Genomic DNA, 23,077 nt, shown 5'->3' on the forward strand with positions numbered 1-23,077 from the left:
GTACATTTTGGGAATTAATAAAAACCACAAATGTAATACAGTTACGCTCCTATTCGTTAGGGGGCGGTGATCTTGTTTACGATCATGCTCGAAGAAGAGTCTGTTTTCGTCCGGGGCATTTTCGACCTGCTGTATTTTCGTCCGGGACATCTATCCATTTGCAGCAACGCAATTGACTGGGTCGCAAACTATTCATTTTCTTAATTTGAGCGTATCCTCTTTGTCTTTATTGCTTAATCAAAATACGGATAATGAACCGGCCTGGTCAACGTCAGTGTGGCCCGCCACCTCCATCTTTTGGCGTTCCACCATATCGCGGCCCTCCTTACAATGTCGATGCTTCGTGTGAGCCTTCTGCACGAAATTTACCTCCTGGACGGTCCGGACCATTTTCGTCTTCGGCGCCCCTGGGAAACCCATTTCTACAAAGACCTCCAGGACCTAATTATATGAATGTACGTACGCAACATGCTCATGCACCGAGGGGGGAGTCCGGGGACTGGGGGTTAAAATAATTGATAAGGGACCAAGGAGAAACAGTACCACATACTGTACACTCGAAACAGAATGTCAATGGTTGATACGTGTAAAAATCATGTACAGTGGTGAATCAAGATATCGACCTGTCTGTATTACTGCGGTCAAGCCAGCCTCCACTCGAAGTGGAGTCAAATCGAAAATCGAAGTCAAGTGAGCCGTCACTGCGATTGTCAATACTGTGCATTACGGTAATCTGTCGCCTGCGAGCGGCGTTGGCCACCTTCAAAATAAAAGAGACACCACTCATGCATAAACGTCATTTGTTCGGGTTAAAAGAAATTAATAAACGTATAAAATAAGTAATTTCTTGGGTGTCAGCACAAAAAAAGCATTCTCAAGTGGAGATAGAAAATAAAGTCAATGGTAATTCCACATCAATTCCATCTGATATGTTGACATTTTCGACCGTTTTGAAAACAATCCTAAAAATCAAAAGTTTGTTATCCCGTGAGGGCTGTAGGTCCGGGGATAACTACAGCTCTTCGGCTTTCCAACGTGATACCTCCCGTCCAAATCTGATTATGCATTTTGGAATAAGAGGCCTCTGAAATGTGGCAAGATGATCTGCGTCCCAACAAGTTGATGTGAACATGTTGACATTTTCGACCGTTTTGAAAAAATTCCTAAAACTTGAAAGTTTGTTATCCCGTGAGGGCTGTAGGTCCAGGGATAACTACAGCTCTTCGGCTTTCCAACGTGACACCTCCCGTCCAAATCTGATTATGCATTTTGGAATAAGAGGCCTCTGAAATGTGGCAAGATGATCTGCGTCCCGACAAGTTGATGTGAACATGTTGACATTTTCGACCGTTTTGGAAAAAATTCCTAAAACTTGAAAGTTTGTTATCCCGTGAGGGTTGTAGGTCCAGGGATAACTACAGCTCTTCGGCTTTCCAACGTGACACCTCCCGTCCAAATCTGATTATGCATTTGGTTCTCATTCCCAAATGCATAATCAGATTCGGACGGGACGAATATATTCTAGATTACCACAAGCATTTATTGCACTTTATAACCAATGTGTCATCACCTCCTACCATGTCTAAGACAGTTTTGCAAGAAAGAGAATTAAAAATGTATTTGGTTCTCATTCCCAAATGCATAATCAGATTCGGACGGGAGGTGTCACGTTGGAAAGCCGAAGAGCTGTAGTTATCCCCAGACCTACAGCCCTCACGGGATAACAAACTTTCAAGTTTTAGGATTTTTTTCAAAACGGTCGAAAATGTCAACATATCAGATGAAATTGATGTGGAATTACCATTGACTTTATTTTCTATCTCCACTTGAGAATGCTTTTTTTGTGCTGACAGCCAAGAAATTACTTATTTTATACGTTTATTAATTTCTTTTAACCCGAACAAATGACGTTTATGCATGAGTGGTGGCTCTTTTATTTTGAAGGTGGCCAACGCCGCTCGCTGGCGGCACACTACCGTAATGCAGAGCACTGGCAATCGCAGTGGCGGCTCACTTGACTTCAATTTTGCGAGTGGAGGCTGGCTTGACCGCAGTTCTGTATTTATCCCTGCGTTTACGGCACATTTATCTTGTTTCTTCCAGTTTAACAAGCTGGTTGGGTTTTATACATGCACGTTTAAATTAAGCACTTAAGTAGGAAGTATCTCAAAATATCCTGGTACAACAGTGCAACATTGTGAGAGAAATATACATTTTTAATTCTCTTTCTTGCAAAACTGTCTTAGACATGGTAGGAGGTGATGACGCATTGGTTATAAAGTGCAATAAATGCTTGTGGTAATCTAGAATATATTAAGACTTGAATTTAGAAGGATGTTAAAATATGAGAAGTGGTTGCTACTCGTATTTCTACGACTTCGCTGTCAAAAGAAAGCATACAACTTTAATGGTATTCTCTCAGACTGTTGTGTCAAGAAGTTCAAAAAGCAGTTGGACTTTTTCCACTTCCACTTCTTTTTCCACTTCTTACTTCGTACCAACATGGCCTGGCATTGAGCCTTTTCCAGTGGCAAAACCAGGTACTGCCAGGTTGAGTACTCCGGGACTGTAGTTTTACTACCTCATCAGCAGACGTTCCAAAGATGTGAAAGTATACTGCTGTATATGAGTTTTTAAACCGCAGCCGATCTTTAATAGGTGAAGCAGAATGTTCAGCTAAAAATGAAAATGATAAACACATTAATGACAATGATAAACACGTTTTATTTAACAGTCTCCACTTAGTTGGAGGGGTCAGTTTTCTTTCTGCGCTCACTTTCTTCTCCAGTGAAATTATTTTGATGGATTCATTATTATCAAAATTTTGCAGTTTTTCAGTAAAGGTATTGTCTATGTAAGTCATCATTAGTGTCTGTTAAATACAACTAAATTCTGAGCAGGCACAACTTGAGTGTCAAAAGAAAGTACAGTCCCCTCCAAAAGTACTGGAACAGCAAGGTAAATTCCTTTGTTTTTATTGCACACTGAAGACATTTGGGTTTCAGATCCAAAGATGAATATGAAACATAACACAGGAATACCTTTTATTTCATGGTATTGACATTGATGTGTTAAACAGCTCAGGAGAGGGCACCTTTTGTTTGAATTTATTGGAAGATATGACTTATGCGTGTTTCTAGTTGCTCACATGTTGCCTTTTAGATTTATTGCTTGAACATTAGATATTGAAATATTATCTGTATTTGCTGTGAAGCAAACATGAAGACGAGAGAGCCGTCCGTCCATTGGAGAAAAGCAAACCATTTTGAGAGGGAAAATCGATCAGAGCTGTTATACACGAATATTACGCTTAGCCAGTCCAACAATTTTGAATGTCCTGAAAAAGAAAGAAACAACTGGTGTACTGAGTAACAGACATTGGAAAGGTCGGCCAAAGGTATCAACAACTGTTGCTGACATTATGAGAGCTGTGAAGAAACAGCCAAAGATAACCGCAACACCAATGCAAACCTCCACAGGGTAGGGGCGAAGGCATCAGAAAGACTTTTGAGAAAAGAAATATACAAGATATACTACAAGATCCAAAGCATTCATCAGCAAAAAGAATTGGAAGGCCAGATTGGATGGTTTGTTGGAGGGAGGGAGACATCTAATAAATGGTGACCCCCCTCCTGAAGGGAGAAACCCCCAGAAGCAAACAGGAACTGAAAGAGGCTTTCAAGTCCCGGAAAATCATTTCAAATGAAGAATACAACAGGGACGTCAGTGAGTCGTATCGCAGGCTTAATGCAGTTAAGGCTTATGCCACCAAATTTGAAAAGTTCACTGAATGTTAATTCAATAATGGCTGTTCCAATACATTTGCTCACTTGAAAGGTGGGTGGCTTCAAACAAAAGGTGCTCTGCCCTGAGTTGTTTAACACATCTTTATGTACAACAACAACAAAATAATTGACATTGCCATTGCAATACCTTTGGAGAGTACTGTCAGTGCTGTCTCATCTTAAATGACAAATACATTAATACAAAGTTATACAGTGGATGTAAAATGTTTTATCCTTGTTGAAATGACATGTTTTTTTTTGTGATACAGAAAATGAGAGCAAGATAAATAATTTCTCAACATTTTCTGTGAAAAATAACAACTGAGAATAACGCCTTCCGCTGGGGATGACACTCTGCTGAGAATTATCCAATCTTATACGATAGAAGTCCGTGCACATCTACCACCGTTTTAACTGTCTCTCATTAACCCCCCCCCCCCCCCCCCGAAAAAAAAAGTTCAGGTGTTGTAGTTGGCTTTTCCTGACAGAAGGATGCAAAAGAATTTCCATGGCATTAATATACCATGGAACACAATGAAGATAGTCATCATCAAATGGATTAGGTATGGCACAACAGTGACCTTGACAAGAACCGGCCGCCCCTCCTAAAAAGAAAACTGGCCAGAGAGGCTGCCAAGCAGCAAACAGCAACACTGAAGGAGCTGCAGAGATTTTTGGACAAACACAGCACCTCCTATCACCAAAAGAACAGCATACCTTCAGTGAAGCGTCATGCTTTGGGCTGTTTTCTTCAGTTGAAACTGGGGTCTTGGTGAAGGTGGAGACAATTATCAACAGTTCCATCAAACATCTATGGAGTGATCTGGTGAGGGCTGTGCCCAGAAGATACCCTTGCGAACAGTGATCTGGAGCATATTTGCAAAGAAGAGTGAGCAAATAGTGCCATATCAAAATGTGCCGCACTTACAGACTCTTACCCAAAAAGATTTTCAGGCAAATTTCCAATAAGGTATCAATTTGAGGGTGTGCATATTTATGGGACCAATTTACTGTACTTTGAAGAAAAAAAAAACCCAATAATAATGTTCTTCCCCTTAACAGTTTTTTTTTTAATTTTAATGAGTCAGGTTATAGGTCACATTACTGGCGGAAAAAAAAGTTTTAAAATGTTTTATCTTAGCATAATTTGTTGAAATCATTAACCCTGCATTTGAACAGGGGTGCTTAGACCTTTTTATATCCACTGTATACTTTTCTTGTCAATTAGAAAATGTGAAGTGGTACTTTAACTAACAAGTTGAATTTGTTTCATCACCATGGTCAAAACTGACACCAGATGCAGTTCAACTTTTTCCATTGAAATGAATGGAAATAGCATGAATTTAAATACATATTTTTTTCAGAGGGGCTGCAAATTTCTAACAACACAAGGCAAAAAAAAAAAGAAAGACCATTGATCTCGAAAAAAACAAGGGGGACCCATAGTCAAGGTGCCACTGTATAAAAAAAATTTAAAAGCAAAAATGACATTTTCATTTGCAGCTGAAGTAATATAAACATGCTATCAATGTCATATTTCTGTCATGAAAAGTACTATTAACATAAATTCTGAATACTCTCAGCCCCACTGTAGCTCATTCTCCATAGACCGTAGTACTCTTGGAGGCAGCCAGCAGCTTGCCTCTCGGCCACCACCATCTCATCTTCCAGGCTCCCAATGGAATCCAACACCTGTCAATCACACACCAGACAACAGGTATGTAGTTGTATATGTTAGGCTGGACGATTATGTAAAAAAATTCGAATCACCATTATTTTGATTGTTATTGAAATCACGAGTATTGAACGTCTTTTCATTGATTTCAAAAGTTAGTATTTATTAAGATAAGAAAACTTGTATTTGTCCCACACTGGGTAAATTTGCAATCTACAGCAGCAGAATTGAAGGGGGGGGGGGGGGGGGTAGAAAAGAAAAACAAAGTATTGCATGCACAAAATAAATGTTTCAGAAAAAAGAACTGTACACAGTACAGAATGCAATATAATATACAAATATAAGATAAGATAAGATATCATTTATTTTTCCCACACTGGGGAAATTTACAAAAAGATTAAAGCAAATAAAGGAGATGAGCAGAAATGAAGCTGCCCCTCTCCCCCCGTAGGTTTGGGGTACAAAACCACGCAAAACAAAATGGGAAGAAGAAATAAATAAAGTAAAAGGACGAAAAGAAACTCAAACAGGGTTATGCGCTGCTGGAGAGGCAGCCACTCAGGGGGCGCCATCATAAAAATAAAAAACATATATAAGCATATATGCAACTGCATGTATGTGTAAGGTGGCTGTGCTATTTACAATGTATGGCTGGGGTGAGTCCAGGTTTTCACATGTGTTTATTTAGCAGCCTGATAGCAGTCAGTAGGAATTACACGACTAAAACGCTATGACTCACAATTATCATCACCCCCCTGCTTTTTCTTCCCTTCATTGAACACTTTCTTCTTGAGAATTTTTGTCAAGTGCAAAAATATCAAGTCTCACGTGCAATTCAAGCCTTTTGGATTTTCATTCTGCTGCAGCCACAGCTTTGAATGCACTCATCCAGTGTCTGAATAAGCGTCTGCCCTTGTCTCGTTAACGTATTTATTCCATCTTGTTTTTATTTCACAAGTCAAGACCTCCCAGGCTAAACTGGGGTCTTGGCTTTCATATTTGAATCTTTGAAAACTCAACTTTAAATATAAATCAAAAGAAAAACATGAAAATAAAGTTATATTATACTGTATAATGAGAGCAATTTTTTTAAAAATTGAATAAAACTGAATACTGTAAGTTTCTGCTGTGCACATGGTGGCCTCTAATGGCAGGAGGGCACTACATTGTGATAAGAGAAGAAGAAATAGGTTGCACGTAAGCTTTATTAATAAAATGTGTCTTTCACAGATGAGGCAAAATCAATGCCTTTTAGTATTGCCTTTCTGTATGTTGGTAATTTGAAGCGACATCATTCCTGGGAGACGACACTTACCTTAAAAGTGATTTTTTTTTCACATTTACATTGACTTTTTCCTTAGCAGTAGCGATCGTTCTCAAACAATGCAAATATTTAAATATACAATGTGTGTAATTAGTGTTTATTGTGTGTTTAGTTTAACAGTAATCTCCAACTGAGGTGACATTTCCTTGTGTGTTCTACATACTTGGCCAATAAAGATGATTCTGATTCTGATTTACCATTGTATAAGGCAAACTTGATCAGGGCAGAATCACACCATGTCATACATTCTCTGCAAGAGCAACATGGTGCATTCACAACATAGGAACTTAACGAGCTCTTCAGCACATGAATGTTTTTGTGATTTTTAACAGCCAAAATTGAAATCAGAGTTACACTTCCATGAATTGCCCAGCCGATGAAGATGTAAATGAAAGTTAAAGCTTGAACATTTTCAATTCTTGATCCAAGATTTTGATTACATTTTTTCAGTGACAGTGCTGGAGAAGAGTTCCTGAGATGTATAGCTGCAAATAAACCTTTCCCAGACTATCTCAGAGGCAACATGGCATACAATCTGGCTGATGCATTAAAGTCAACCACAATCCTGAAAGAGGCTGTCGAGTCAGACCTTGTTTTCCAGAAGCGTTTGATCAGGAGCAAAAGTCGGAGCAGGAGTCCGAACCACAGCCGTGGAAGATCTCGAGCTAAAAGCCGTGGGCGAAGCCGTGGCCGTAGCTGTGCACGAAGCAGAAGTAGAAGTAGAAGTAGAAGTAGAAGTAGAGGAAGGAGTAAAAGTCACGTTCGTGGAAAAAGTCGGGCAAGAAGCAAAAGCAGAGCTCGCAGTCGAAGCCAAACCAGGGAAAGTCGTGCACGTAGCAAAAGCAGACCGAGGCTGTCTTCGTCACGAAGTAGCAGCCTGGACAAGAGCCATGATAAAAGCAAAAAGCAGCCAAGGACCCACAGCTACATCAGTGACAACACTGGTCCCAGTTCTAGTACTGGGCTCAGCGGCAGTAGTTTGTTGGAGGGACTTAAGATGGTCATCAACAACAAAGAAATGGCAAACCAGCTGCCCTCTCTCAAAGAGGCAATCCGAACTATTCAGGTAAATCATCTCACTCATAAATTTGCTTGTATGTTCTGTTAAATGTGTGTGTGGGTGTGTGCACCCCGCAAGTTCTCCCACTTGGAAGTTATGTAGGGGTCGGAATTTTCCTCAAAGGTGCATGTCCACTGTGCGATCAGGAAATCACATTCTCAGATTTTCTTTTAATTAATTGATTTGTCTATTAATACTGCAAGTACCATAAGTATTTGAACATGTGAGACAATCAATGTTAATATTTGGTATGAAACGCCTTTTTTTTTGTAATTACAAAGGTCCAGTGTTTCCTTGTAGCTTTTTACTAGGTTTGCACACACTGCAGCTGGGAATTTGGCATCCTCCTCCACACAGATCTTCTCTAGATCTGTCAGGTTTAGGTGCCATTGCTAACCAACTCTGAATTTCAGGTCCCTACAAAGATTTTCTATTGGATTTAGGTCTGGAGTTGACTGACATTGTCACACCAGAACATTGATGGGTTTCTTACGGAGCCATTCCTTGGTTATCCTTGCTCTATACTTCCGGTCATTGTCATCTTGGAAGAGTCAACCATGACCCATCTTCAATGCGCTGACTGAGGGAAGGAGATTGTTGGCAAAATGTTGCTATACATGGCCCCGTTCATTCTATCTTTATTAAAGTACAATCGTCCTGTCCCCTATACATACTTCACAGTCGGGATGATGTTCTTGGGATGGTACTCATCCTCCTTCTTCCACCAAAGACAGCGAGTGGAGTTAAGACCAAAAAATGTTACAGTATTTTATTTTCATCTGCTCATGACTTTCTCCAATAACTCCTCTGGATCGTCTGGATGGCCAAACCTCAGAAAGGCCTGAGCATGTCCTGACTTTAATCGGGAAACCTTCTGTGCAATGCTGATTTTGAACCATCATGTCTTAGTGTTTTACCAATTGTAGCTCTTGAAACAATGGTCACAGCTCTCTTTGGGTCATTGAGCAGCTACTCTTGTCTGCGTCTGGGCTGATTTCTCACCTTTTATTAGCTTCATTGATACCTACCCTACAAAGCACCAGTCCAAGTGAGGTTGATAGTCATTATTTGCCTCTTTTCATATAATTGCTCTTTTTTTTTCACTAAGCAACATGGCAATTATCCCATAGCCTATTCCAGTCTTGTGGAGGTCTACACTTTTGTCCCGGATAGCTCTTTGGTCTTTCCCATTGTAGTACCACAATATCCGGACGACCAGGGGACCTGATTAAAAGCCGCAACAGCAACAAGTTTAGCCATAAAACTAATTTGTTCAGACAGTATGTTGGCCCCTTTTGCTTTATTATTATTTGGACATTATAGCATGGGATATTTGGAAAGAAGAGGTCACTCAGATGAATTTAAAAATTTTTTTAATTACCTTCAACTTCAGTAGATGCTTTTGTTCCCAAACATTGTCGAACACAGCTCGTTACTTGTACGCCATATCCTTCCAGAAACTCTGTCTCTCTTGTTATCACACGAGGCAAGTTGCTTGTCTAAAAGCTTGTGCAGTCTTCTTCATCACACAACATTGCATACTGTGGAAACCATATGTTCCGCTTTGCTGCTCTGGTCTCCTGATTGTGGATGAGCGATGCAGGGGAGTCGTCACTCCACACACACGTCTCACATCGAGCTCTCAATCAAGACCCAAGCAACACTTTCATAATTGTGGATCCGCTGGCAAACCTCTGCAATAGTTGCTCTTGTAATCTTTATTCTATGCTTCATGCTACGCATGTGGCCAACTTTAGTCAAATATTTTATCATCCAAGCATTCCACTGGAATATGGTATTCAATATGACGATAGACTCGGACAATTTCATTGGTCCACTGTGACGTGTTCAGTAAATTCGTTGGTCAGACGTGGGTAAATCTATTTGCGGCTTGAAACGCATTGGATAAAATACACAAGTAAACTGCATCACATTAAAAAGTACTAGGTTAAAAGCGTCTTATAGTCTGGAATTTACGTTAATCGGAGGTTGATTGTGTGCTGCATATGCATTTTCTATGCAGCTGACAACATCACCCAGGTTCTACAAATTTAGACGAATAAATGGATTGAAGGTGGACTTCACAGTCACAGTAATGAGCCTTTGAGGGCCATAATTCTCGCTGATTGGCACCTGTTCAAATACTTAATTTTCCACACAAACATACACATAAATTCTGGGAAAAAAATCATACACTGTGCTTTCCAGATTCTATTTATTTATTTGTAGATTGTGTCTTTCATGGTGGACATGCACCTATGAGGAAAATTATCGTAGAACTTGCAAAATCACAGGGTGGTTAAATACATACTAACCCTACTGTTTAATTTTATATTATGTCATGTTTTTTATATTCAGCGTGTATAATAAATACAGTATGTCTATATCCATCCATGGAACAAAAGAAGCATCAATGTCACTGCAATTGAAAACTTAAACAACTTGCATTTGAACACATGCAGACAGTATATAACAAAAACAAAATACAAGCGTGTACAGTACTGTATTATAGTTTCGCTGTGAAAAATGACCAATATTACTTATAAGTATAGTGAACTTATAGTGCCCCTGGTGGCCAAACATTGGCACAATGTCCATTGAATTGTAGCATGAAATCATGATGCAAAAATTCTTAATATCCTATAAAACAGATACTTATTGTGTGTCTAAAAGGCTCGAAGACATATTTTGCTTTTTAAAAAGTACAATATGGTTGAGTCTTTTTCAGGTCAAAAAAAGCAAAAACAAACCCGTTTTTGGGTGTGTCTATTGGGGGGCTCGAACGGGATGTTGACATAATGACATTGATAATGAATTTCCATTAAATTCAAAGTTAAAATGGGGAAAGTTGATTTGTGATGTGAGGTATTTGAGTTTCGAGCATTGTAACATGTTCTAATAATCAAGTGATTTCTCTGACCAAGTACATGGAACTGAAATGTACATTTTTTTGTTAAGAAACAATACTCTCCCGACAGGCCTCAGATAAAAGCAAAAAACCGCGGCGTGGCTCTCACGAGCAACAACATGGAACACCAGCGGCTTCAACATCACTGGAAAATGAGAGCATGCTCCTGCCTCATGACAGAGTTGGCAGTGACTTCTCTTGGCTTCAGCCCCAAAGTCACACGGCTTCCAAAGCTGAGCCGTTTGAAGATGAAGAGTGGTTCTTATATGGTGATGAAAAAGCCAAAAAAGAACATCTATACTCTCAAACATCTATGGCACGCACGACTGGAGAGTTGGTCAAACCACAGTGGGATGAAATGAAGACTTGGGATCTGGGCAGTAAACAGCATAACCACGATCAGTCATATTCCCGTCTTTTGGATGGCTTCTTATCGTCAAGACAAGTCTTTGCTAATCTGGACAACAATGAGTGTGAGAAGATCAAAATGATATTGAACAATTTGACCAAAACAAACTGTAATGAGATCGGCAAACGGTTACTTCCAGAGCCGCCTCTTAGTTCGACAGCGGCTTCTTTGGGATTGTCTCAAGGCCCTAATATGCGGAGCGCTTTGGAGTCCTTACAGTCACTCATCAAAGGTGAGAGGATATTCCATCAAGTATTAAGATTATTCAAATCATTTAGTGATTTTAGAATTTATGACCAGCCTCATGTGCTTATACATACTGTATACAATACAATATACAAGAACGGCATGACATTAGAAAGTCAAAAGGTCAAGCTTACAAGGATGGTTACTTTTAACCTTTGTGGATGTCAACATAACTCTGTTCAAAATGCCAGGCTTGGGTGAGGACAGAAATGAGACCAAGATAAATCACGTCAAAGTTTTCTTGCGTTTAACGAACAGAATAGAATGTTTTTTATTGTCATTGTACATCAGGTATACAACGAAATTGGGGACACATTTTGGAGGAATAAAAGTGATGGCTAATAACCAAGGAGAGAGAACCGCCAGTGAACTTCTGGGCGGTGTTGATCAGTCTTTGAAGCCCTCTCTTGTTGCCTGCAGCGCACCCAGCAGATCACCCTGTGATGCAGCACACAAGGATGCCCTCAATGGGGGCTTGGTAGAAGGTCACAAGCAGCTTCTCCTCCATGTGTTTTTTTTCCTGAGTACTTCCAGGAACTGGAGGTCTGAACTCAAGTGGGCCTTCCAAAACCTCAATCTTCTGCTCATGCCGTTCTTTTGTTGAATTGGGTGTTTGCTTTGGGTTAATCCATTCCCTCTGGTTGTTTGGAAGCTCTTCGCGGACTGCAGAGGGGATCCGGCCATTTGCCGATCCTTTGCACACAGGTTCTTTTTCTTTCTCTAAAATGTGGAATAAAAAGCCAACCCCACGACATCTTTTCTTCACTTTATCACAACACAATATGAATTGATTCGGGCCTCTGTGTCCTTTTGACGTCGTGAGAGCGCACAGACAAATACAGGTACAAATATATTTAAAGACAATATGTTAATCAGAGGCGGTCAGTCACACCCTCATGCAAAAACAGTAACAAAAAAAGCAAAATGCAATCAGATCCAGTGTGGCTGCAAAAGTTGGGAGTGGTGAGGTGAGACCAGACCAGTACCTCCTACTGTCTTCAACCTGACATTTGATGTGGTGCCAGCAACATACCGATAGATATTCGAGATAACAGTTCCCTTTTGATGTTAACCATGTTCTCTGGGAAGTCCTTATAAAAGTGGGTGTGATGAGAAACAAAGTGAATCACAGTTAAGTAGGTGAATAGCGTCAAACAGTATACTACATTCTTTCTTTCAAGAGTCTTTCAGAGCCAACAACAAAAGAGGTAGTAAGTCATAGTAAAGGAAAAATTTCTCTACAGGACCATTGCTTGTATTGTAAGATGTGACTACAAAGATGTCAGGAAACCCATAATAACAGCTGCCTTCTATTTGGGGTTTATCAGAGGTACTTGAAATGGTGGCAGGTGCGTGCTGACTTTGCTTTAATATGAGTTTGAATGTGAGCGGTTCATTCTGAACATAGCCACATCCTCAATATGAAGAGCGTGCGCATCGTTTTCGGTGGTTCATTTTACTTTGCCTTCTCTAAAAGAGTTTATTTACTCTTAAAATTGAGTTGTGCGGCGTACATTGTTCGTGAAAGTAGTTTTCGACTGAATTATCTTGGTCTCCTTTTTTTGTAACACAGAAAAATTGTATTTGAACAGGAGTGTGTCGACTGGATATTCAGTGTGCATTCTCGACATAGAATTTAATCTGTAATTTACACATTATACTTACTGTATTTATTCAGTTCAAATTTGTTGCAACATTTTTATTGTTGTCTTGGATCTTTTTTTCCTCCCCTGTTATCAAGGATAAGGTTTGGTGTCTTCTGGACATGACAGTGGATCTATTGAAAACTGCTGTCTGAAATACTTACCATCTTCTGTTTTTCTTTATCAATTCTTGATTTATGCAGACTCTTAACATTTTGGTTTGGCTTTTTTTAAGCAACCAAGGATAGTCGTGAAAAAGGTGAGACAGCTGAGACATCTCTGTCATCCTACGAAAAGCACAAGGTAAATAATTACTTTGCTAATTCTGACGGTTATGGATTGCCCGTGTTTTGTAACAGATGTCACTGAATGCCCCCTCGTAATGTTACGGGTATTAAAAAAAAAAATCATGGGTCACATTGCTCAAACAGGTTGAAAACGAGTAAAAATATGTGGTAGATAATTGCGACCTATATTTTGCAACACACTGCTAATGTGGCTTTGTCATCACTCACTCTTGGGGACTACTGTCTTCGTGGGGGAGAAAAAAAAGGTGTTCACTGAGTGTGAATGTGTAGAATGTGCAGTGTTGGAATGTCCCTCCTAAGTCAACGTTTGATTAATCTTGTGATTGATTTATTCTTTGAGGCATTCCTATTAACTTGTGCAATTACAATAGCTTAATTTTAGGATAGTATACAGGATACAGTCATAGCCAGGGGTGCACACAACCAGTGTGGCGGTGCTCTTGAGCACTAGAAATGAAATATTGCGCTCCAGTTTAAATCAGCCACTGCACTTTTGCGCACTGAAAATATCAAGTCAGCACCAATTCAAATTCAAGTCAGCCGCCACAAGGATTGATTCCGAGGTCCAACTTCAAAATAAAATCTAGTTTTTTTTTGTTGTTGTTTTGAAGTTGACCGTCGCGTTGCATAATGGCCTATACACAATGGAGCTAAATATGAATTTAATGTAATTTTATAAAACAGTCAATTGTATTGTCTTAATAAGCCCAAATTGCTGTTATATTGTTGTAATTAAAAAAATAAAAACTGACCAAAAGGGAAAAAACATGAAAGAAAGTTTCTTCAGTTTATATTAAAATGACATATCTACATATTAAGAATAAATCTTGCTCGGTGTGCTGTTTTAATTCATCAGCAAGGTCAGTGGATGGGGGGGGGGGGGGGCAACGACTGATTTCAGTCTACTAACGTTTGACACATGTGAGACCATCCTTGGAAGAATACTGAAATACAATAATCCGAATTAGTTTGATCTTTTTTGTGATTTGATGGTTTGAGTTGTCATTTCTATATTTTAGCCAGGTGATGAAAGTGAAAGGGACCAAGTCAAACGAACAAAAATAACTCAAACTGAAAATTTGATGAAAGAAATGGGGGAAATGCTCAAAGAGGACGGTAAAGTAGCCTTCCTTTGTACACTCTTTATTATATAAATTGCACAATTATTAAATACATTAAGACACTCACTGTTTCGTGTTTTAGTTTGTTTTTTGTTTTTTTACAGGATTACATTTTATTATACCAGTGATTGGATTTTACTGCCAGATATGTGAGGAATTCATTGGAGATTTAAGTAAAGCTGAAACCCATGCAGCCGTCCACGCTCATCGTAAGATTGGCCGTGTGAGTATTCCCTTTTTGATAGTCACATTGCATTCCAAATTATTGTGCACATGATGTTTTTCTCAGATTTTTATAGTCAGTGCAAATGGTACTGAATAATAAGAATAATGTCTTTATGAGGTTATGAGGTTGTACAGGTCAAGTTGCATTTGAACGTAGGACCTCTAATTTCACAGCAGTTTTGCAAACCTTGTATCCATTGAACTTGAGTTTTAACAGTTTCTCTGCTTGAATTTATTTTTCACAGATTAGGCAATTGTGCATTTGGAAGCTGTAACTAAACAGACCTGGTGCACTTTACCTGAAACAACAGACAAACACCCGTTCTATTGAAGCAAACAAATTATTCCCTTGCAGTATGCTTTTATGCTAAGATTTTCAATTGAACCCACAGGGTAGCGCCATTGAAGTGTACATTCCTTTAAAATAGTAAACATTTGATCACACTTGTTTCCTTTTCCTTGTATCATCCAATGTATGCTGTGGACCCAGATAGCTGACTCGGTCTCCTTTTATAAAACACACAAAGATAAAAAAATAATATTAATTGTTTTATTTTAGGCAATCTTTAGTATTTTTGTTATTATTCAATCTTATACTGTATGTCCAGGTAATTGAGAATGGATTCTCATTTGCAATATCAACCTGGCTACAGACAGCAAGATTTAGTTGCTTCCACACACTATTTAGGGTCTGGGTACGAATAATGGCTTGGACCATGACTTGACTTTTGTTTTGCTGTTGTTTTTCATTACCTTGGACTTTCAACCTTTAACCCACCCCCCCAAACCCCCCTGTGAGTGCCTCAATGTTTTGGATCTCTTCACCAAATGTAATATTTTATTGGAGACATATTTAAATGTAACTACACCCTGATTTTTGTTGTCTTGTTTGGCAGAAAACACTTATGAGTAAACATACAGAAGAGACCAAAGGACACTCCAGCTGCAGCAGCAGCAGCAGCACCAAACACCATCCCACATTGTCAGAGCAGAGAAGCAGTTATACAGAGAGAGGAGACAGTGGGAAACCGGGAAATCATTACGATAGGAGCCACGAGAGGGATCACACAAGCAAACAGGAGGATGGTTGTTATCGTAGTCACCAGCCCGGGCAGGAAAGTAATTTGTTCAAGAAGATGAGGGAGGAGAAGATGCTCATAACTGTTTGTGTTGAATCACCAAATGTTAAGGAGGAGCTGAATAAGGATCAGGACATAAAAATCCATGCCCAAGTTAAGGAGGTATCAGCATCCAATGGCAAGTCGAATGACGTTTGCAAAAAAGACGCAAAGGAAGAAGACAAAAGCAATGACAGCACCGATGACCAAGAAAAGGAATCAAAAGTAAAGTCACACAAAAAGAAAAAGAAAAAGGAGAAGAAAAAGAAGAAAAACAAGAAGAAAAAGAAGCGGGATTTGTCTTAGCGATACACTGTGCTTGCTTGTTAAAAGTTCAAACCTCAACAAAAGTCACATCACAACATCTTTGCGAAACAAAGTTTTGATTTGTCAGGTGTCAAATAGAAGTCCATTTTTTATTTTATGTGGCCTGTTAAAATTGGACTGTGGTTTGTGATAAAATCTGTACCGGAATTGAAAATTGTCACGTTTGAAGTTATTGCAAGCATTTTTTTTTGATTCTTTTGGAAATACTGTTCAATAAAAGAAGAAAAAACTAATTTTATTGACTTCTGATTTCAAAAGTAGTTATCCATCAATTTGCTGCGTATCTGTAGTAATAATGTGAGCCGATTATATATTTTTATCCCGTGTCATACCTGAACAAGTTCAATGATTGAAAGTTTATGAAGTTGTTCACATTTTTGTGCAAACATGAGCTAAGCACACAAATTTCCGTATTTATCACAGGCAGGTCATCCCTCACGTGTGTACATCCCAACCACAAGTAGCCGATGAATATTCAGTATGAGGGCGGACACGGACATTTTCGTTGGTCCACTGTTACGTAATCGATAATTTCATCGGTCAGATATGATGAGACTATGGGTAAGTCTGTTGACAGCTTGAAACTTGTCAGTAAATAATACGAAATCAGCCGCATCACATTATAAGGCACAGCATTAAAATCAGGTGGAAAAGTAGTGGTGTATAGTCTGGAAAAATACGGTAACTAAAAACAGAAGACAATGATTTAGTATTTCATTATTTTCACCCTATATTCGATTGAATAGTGACAAGATATCATTTTAGCTGAAGCCTAACCTGACAAATGGCAATCACAGTATTGGGAGGAAGGAGAAGGGGCAATGGTGAAATAAGATGTCATTTTGGGAACATTGATTTAGCAGATATTCAATCAAAATCAAAATGCAGCCCTATTGTGTAAACAAACTAAATTATTATTAAGTATTATAAATATTTAACATGCTATATATTAATATCCTTTTAGTCTGAATCTCTTGGATGACACACGACAATTCATTTTCAGTTTTCGGAATGTATTGTGTGAGGCTGTGTACCTGTATTTCAATTTTTTTAATTTTATTTTTTTCTCAAGGCACTTTTTGATTCGCTGTTCATGGTTGGTTACTCTCTGCCTTAACAAACGTGGTTCTAGAGCGACTTGAGTGAAAACTGTACTAAAACAATCATTTATTCTGTTTTGTGACTACATTTAATAATAGTTTAGAGCTGCTTTAGCATGGTTTATCATTAGCATGTCTTACCCTGTACATTACTATACTAAGAAAATAGTATAGTAATGTCAAATTTTTCACAACAGGGGGGGTTTCACTGTAGCAAATTTGATTTCAGATGTAAGCACACACACACACACAAACAAACGTATGTGTACACACACACACACAAATGTATGTGTAGAGATAGAGAGATATCCCTTTATTTGTCCCGCAATGGGGAAATTACAGTCAGAATTCAGAAAGGAAAACGCTGGGTAGGGAGAGGGAAAAAAAAAACACGCTCGAACTATCCTCTTCTGAGGATAATTTAAGTCCAGGATAAAAAAGACCCTAGCACATAAATAAGCATATGACTTACAACATGTCACAAGACATAACATGTAATAAGGGGGAGGATGAATGGGAACGGGGGGGGGGGGGGGGGCGTCCTGACCAGCTGCATGGACACACGGGCGCTCTGCAGATCGAACCACGTCACGGGGGAAAAAGAATCGGAGCGATGAAGACGGTGATAATAAGGATGTGTATGCGCGTGTGGTTGTCCAGTTGTGTATGTGTATGCGTGTACAGGTCATAGCTGCTTCGTCGAGGTCTGCTCATGAGGACAGTCCCGGCTTATCAGTCCATGGCCGAGAAGGAGGGGGGTGATGGTGGGGGGCCCTGGATTCCATGCGTACTTCCATCCAGGGGAAAGGGCCAGATAGCGTTGTTTGTTTTGGGGGGACGGCCGCCAACAATTTCAGACAGCCTTGAGTCCGTGGCCTGTATCTCTTCAATGGCGCCGATCAGCCAAATCCGCAATCTCTTTCCGCAGCGCGGATTCCAACTTCTCCATGTTGTTGTCGATCGTACGGAGTCGCTCCAAAACCGCATCAAATTGCGGTTGAGCTCAGTCACCGCTTGAGTCTGAGTGTTGGACACTCGCGCCAAACCATCCAGAATGACCGGCAGCTTCTTCCCTTCCAATAAAGCCGCTCCCGTCGGTTGAATTTTGCGATCGAACAGAAAGCTGCCAACACCAAACAGCAGCATACCTGTTATCAAAAGGCCGATAATGTAGATGTCTTCCACATCCTCAACGGACAGTATTGACGGGCACGCCATTCTCCACTTTCTCCATGGATCAAGGGCGTATCCGGCAGCAAATGTCCCCGGGGGGCAAGCAGGCTCCCCACTGCCTGCTCTTTTCGTCGAAAAGATTTTGTCGATTGCATCGAGAGACCAGCCAACTAATTCCATGGTTAGTTCTTCGGATGAAAATACGGTAGGAGGCTAGGAAAAAGTTAGACAAAGACTAAGTGGCGAGCAAGGAGAGGGTGGAGGTGAGGGCAGGAGCTGAGCAAAAAGCATCCGCCTTCGTCGAGAGCCAAGCAGAAAAGATTGGTACTCTATTCCCCAGTGTGGGACTAATAAAGGATATCTTATCTTATTTTTATTCCAATAGTGCATAAGTATGAGCACACACTTATTTGGCACTTCATATTGTCAGTGTAGAAAGAAAAAAAGGGAAAGAGATTGCGAAATTTACGATCAGCATTCACTTTCACTTACATCAATTTCTTGCATAATGTATTTTATTTTGCTTGCTCCGTCTTTCATTTTGATCACTTTTATCCTCTCTTCCAGCATCAGAGCTCTTCTTGTCTTAGCTGCTTAACATCCAAAGGTCCGTTTTAGCAATGCAACGTCCATACTCGTCTGAATCTAACAATAACAAATACTTCCTGGACCCGGTGGCTTTTCTTTCCACCATCTCACTGTCTCTAACTCGACCTCCCCTCGATTGCTACCCAAGACAGTGTTGCTCAGCTGATGTCATGCAATGAACTTTTATGCCAGCCACGGGACGCTTCGTAGTCCTCGATGGTCATAGTTAGCTCTCGAAGGCTAACTGGAGCGTTTCTCTCTCATTAGCGCTCCAGTTAGCGTAAGGTTTTTAGCATGATAACAAGTAAAGCATTTTCGAGGAAAATGCTTGACTTGTAATACGAGGAAATGTTCATTTATTTGAATGTCCGTCGAACCATAAGCAATTTACTCTGAGCAGCTAATCGGATGCATCCACTCTATCTTCTACGGATCTAGGTTCAGTATCTACACACATAGACGGTGAGGTCCCTCTTGGCCAATTGGAGGCCAGGATGATGCTCGGTAAGCCAATGGCAGAGCAGCTGTTAGTATGTTGCGTTCAGGAAACTCGCAGCTGTGACCGAAATAAACATCATTCACGATATAAACCAGTGTGGTGGTTGCTGTTGCAGTTTCCGAACGAAGCAGTAGAGGTCGCTGTTGGATTAGACTTCGTTGTAGTGAATGTCTTCGCGTGGCTGGAGCAGAGAAAATGATTTCGTATAACGCAACAGGGGTTTTTTTTTTCGTCATAATGGGGGGCAGGAGAATGGGAATGGTGTTAATGCATGAAGATTTTTTCGCATTAGGGGGTATTTTCGCCCATGTAGGTTTCGTTCTAGAGGAGTTTCACTGTACAACTTTATTATCAAATGTGCTGTATGTGCGCAGATTGGTTGGTTTGGTTGGTGTGTTGGTTTCTTGAACATAAAACATATACAGTAATAATTTGATGGAAAATAAGGTAGATAAAATAGTAAAAAGAAAGAAATCAGTCTTCATTCAACAAAATTTCTTCCCTCTCACAACATACAACAAGAGGAGCCGCTGCGGATGCCCGCGCCGCCATCAAAAGAAAAGTTAAAATAAAATGACAAAATAATACAAGACAACACATTAGACACAGACAGTCGTGCAATCTTAACCACTTTTCTGCATACACTTTGTTGTCTGAAGCACTTGAGGTATTGATTACATGTAAATACCACTAGGCTCCTCAAATATACATCACAATACATAGACATGATCTTCCACACCTGATGGGTATTTTCTGGAACTGGACCGCTTTGAATTTTAGGTGAATCAGTACGAACGCTATGTTGTTCCTCAGCATTTCCCCCATACTGCCACAGGGGGAGCCCAAGGATCACTCCGAATTCACTCATAAATGTTGTTTTGTTTTGTTTTTGTGAGACGCTGTCAACACCATTGGTTGGCAACAAACAGAAGGTTGCATGCAATTTATATAAATGTCCTTGTCCTAACAAAGCTAGCAAAATTGTTGGCCTATATAAGCTTAACTGAATTTGAGTCATATTGGGGTAGTTAGTGTCAACAGCTGCTGATTTCTCACCACAGACAAAATAGATGCCGTTTACACTCATGGGTCAAATGTGACTATAATTAATTTGAATAATTGTTTTTAAAGCATGTATTCCTTTCCTGACATCAACCGGGCATGAGGCAAGCAGTGAGTCTCATCATTTCGTCAGCAGCTGCCCAAGGTAAGCAAATGTTTTTAAAAAAATGTCCTTATTGGTTCTTTCCGTTAATATGGATGCTTTTCGTTGGCCGCTGTTATAGCTAGTCCTACGAACAGTTGATGGAATCTTTTGTGGGTCCAATTATAGTCCTAATGTGACGAAAGACGAAAATAGCTGGATTGGGTGCTCTTGATTGTTTTTCACTTCGACAGAATGTGGAGAGGTGGGATGTACAAAAGGGGTGTCAAGATTGATTACTTAGGAGACTAACGTTGCAACACTGTTGCAGCTGTCCAATTTGTTCCTGCCCATTGCCAGATTGCTCACCAACAAGGCCGAGGTCACCAGGTCTCCAATCGTCAAGTCAAAGCAAATGATCACGGTTACATAGTAAGTTTTCTCCTCGATATTTTTTTCTTATTTTGCATTTTCATTCCAACTTTCAGAAACATGCATGTTTGGTTCTCTAGCCTCTCTAAATTGTGAATCTGAAAGTAAATGGTTGTCCACACTGTATACACCCTTAATTTGGCTGATTACCAGTCTTGCCTAAAGTAATCTGGCTTAGGGTTGTAGGTAAGCTAAAACCTAACAAGAACAAGACAAGTAATTCAGAAAGTAAATGGATGTACACCATACAGCAAAAAAGTGTAAGTTACTTGAACCCCTTTAGCGCCATTTTCGCAAATCAAATCTCCTCTGCTCCAAATGTAGCCAAAAAATAGTGATGTCGTTTTCCTGTGCTCTGTATTCCTCCACTGCCGGTCAATTTATTACAAACACATACCTCGGAACCATTTGCAAGCATTAGTTTTTCTTGTTTCCAGTTGAAGGGGACTCTACATTCTTTTTTTTGACTGCTAAGTTGGACAGGTGCTGCGCCACCATTTTTGGACTCCAAATTTGGATAATCTGTCCCTCTTGAGGTAAGCTGTGCTAAGAAAAATATATACCTGTCTTGTTGTGTACTTTAATCACTAAAATGAGGAGGTAGAATGCCGATGACAAGTATTTTTAAAAATGTTTGACAAATTCTGTTTGATGCTAATTCGCTACAGTCTGCCACAATGTTTTTTTAGGGGGGTGGGTCCCCCCTGTATATGGCTCGGTGACAATGGCTTTTTTTCCTGCCGCAAACACGATACTGTATTTAGACGGCGTTCAACACTCACTCATTTTCTTTCAAAGTGGCCATTCCAGTTAGTATCTGTTAGCATTACAAAATAGCGTGTTGAGTTATAATTGTAATTTCTGTTGATTCTTTTTCTGTAGAGCTAAAAATGATTGCAGCTTCCATCTATTCAAAGCGAGTAGGAGGACCTCGGACCAGGCTTCCTCCTGTAGACAATGACGGCAGCTGTCTCAGTGACAGTGGGGACAGCGATGAGAAATTCACCCCTAAATCAGTTAAAAGTAAATTTGTAAAGTTTCAGCTTGTTCAGCTTGATACTTGTTTGTGACACTTACCGATATAAGTATGTGTACACATGAAATGGAAAAAAAAGTTAGCTTTTTTTGAAAAGTGATTTCTTCTGTATTAATTGTAAAGGCCAGATTGTGTACAAAAGTGCAAAGTGTAACGTTCATCTGTGCCTCAACAAAAACTACTTTCTGAATTCCTCAAGTGAGCTGAAGGGACAGGCTCACTCTCCATGCTGAAAGGTCGGTCAAACTGAGTGGGAGGTAAGTAAACTTGTTTAACATAAATAAATATGTATTGAATTTTTAAATTTTGTTTTTATAATTTATAATTGTGTTTTATAATAGCATAGCGGTTATAATCGGTGTAACTCCTGAAAATGTTACATCAATAAAAGAATCTCCATACCTGAGATGGGAACACATGCTTTTTTTTTTATACCGGTAGTTGCTTGTTTGCATCACACCGAAATGCGTATTTGTGTGTGTGTGTGTGTGTGTGTGTGTATGTGTGTGTATATATATATATATATATATATATTAGATGATGTTCTATACTCAAATTAACATTTTTAACTTAATTTAACATCTACTTGAAACCAAAAACAAAGCCCAATATTGTTTTTTAAATTATTGGAACTAAATTCAGGCTTCAAGTGGTTAAGTCAAGGCAAGTCAGCTTTATTTACGTATATCGCACAGGATCCATGAATTTATACACAAGGCAACACAAAATGCTTCACATAATTAAAAGTACAACATTTAATTAAAAGCATTTACAAACAAGAGGTAAATGTTGAAAAGTAAAGAAATAAGAAGTAATGTATTTTCATGACCATAAGACGCACACAAAAGTTTTATTTTCTCCAAAATGGAGGGGGCGGCTAATAATTTGGGGTCGCCTTGTGTATGCACCAAGTTCCAAAATCTGTTGCTATCTATGCACATACGCGCACCCACGTG

At 39.6% G+C, this 23,077-nt stretch overlaps 1 protein-coding gene and 1 long non-coding RNA gene across 3 annotated transcripts; both read left to right on the top strand.

Annotated features, from left to right (window-relative positions):
* Positions 1 to 106: 106 nt before the first annotated feature.
* Positions 107 to 16,382, top strand: LOC147199505 (uncharacterized). Its single transcript, XM_086122252.1, has 8 exons — positions 107 to 455; positions 5,369 to 5,502; positions 7,235 to 7,850; positions 10,823 to 11,393; positions 13,286 to 13,353; positions 14,378 to 14,474; positions 14,584 to 14,702; positions 15,601 to 16,382. Exons 1-8 carry the CDS (start codon positions 252 to 254, stop codon positions 16,126 to 16,128), a joined length of 2,337 nt encoding a protein of 778 aa, XP_085978378.1. The 5' UTR covers positions 107 to 251; the 3' UTR covers positions 16,129 to 16,382.
* A 1,647-nt stretch (positions 16,383 to 18,029) lies between these two features.
* Positions 18,030 to 22,527, top strand: LOC147199506 (uncharacterized). 2 transcript variants are annotated; one of them, XR_015102075.1, is made up of 3 exons: positions 18,030 to 21,085; positions 21,523 to 21,621; positions 21,968 to 22,527. It is a non-coding gene; the product is annotated as an uncharacterized LOC147199506 (long non-coding RNA). The 2 variants fall into 2 exon arrangements; XR_015102074.1 differs by having other exon boundaries at positions 18,030 to 21,621.
* Positions 22,528 to 23,077: the final 550 nt, after the last annotated feature.

The sequence above is a fragment of the Hippocampus guttulatus genome, chromosome 10 (genome assembly GCF_054856545.1).
Source record: "Hippocampus guttulatus isolate MCC_2025c chromosome 10, RoL_Hgut_1.0, whole genome shotgun sequence".
Taxonomy (NCBI): Eukaryota; Metazoa; Chordata; class Actinopteri; order Syngnathiformes; family Syngnathidae; genus Hippocampus; species Hippocampus guttulatus.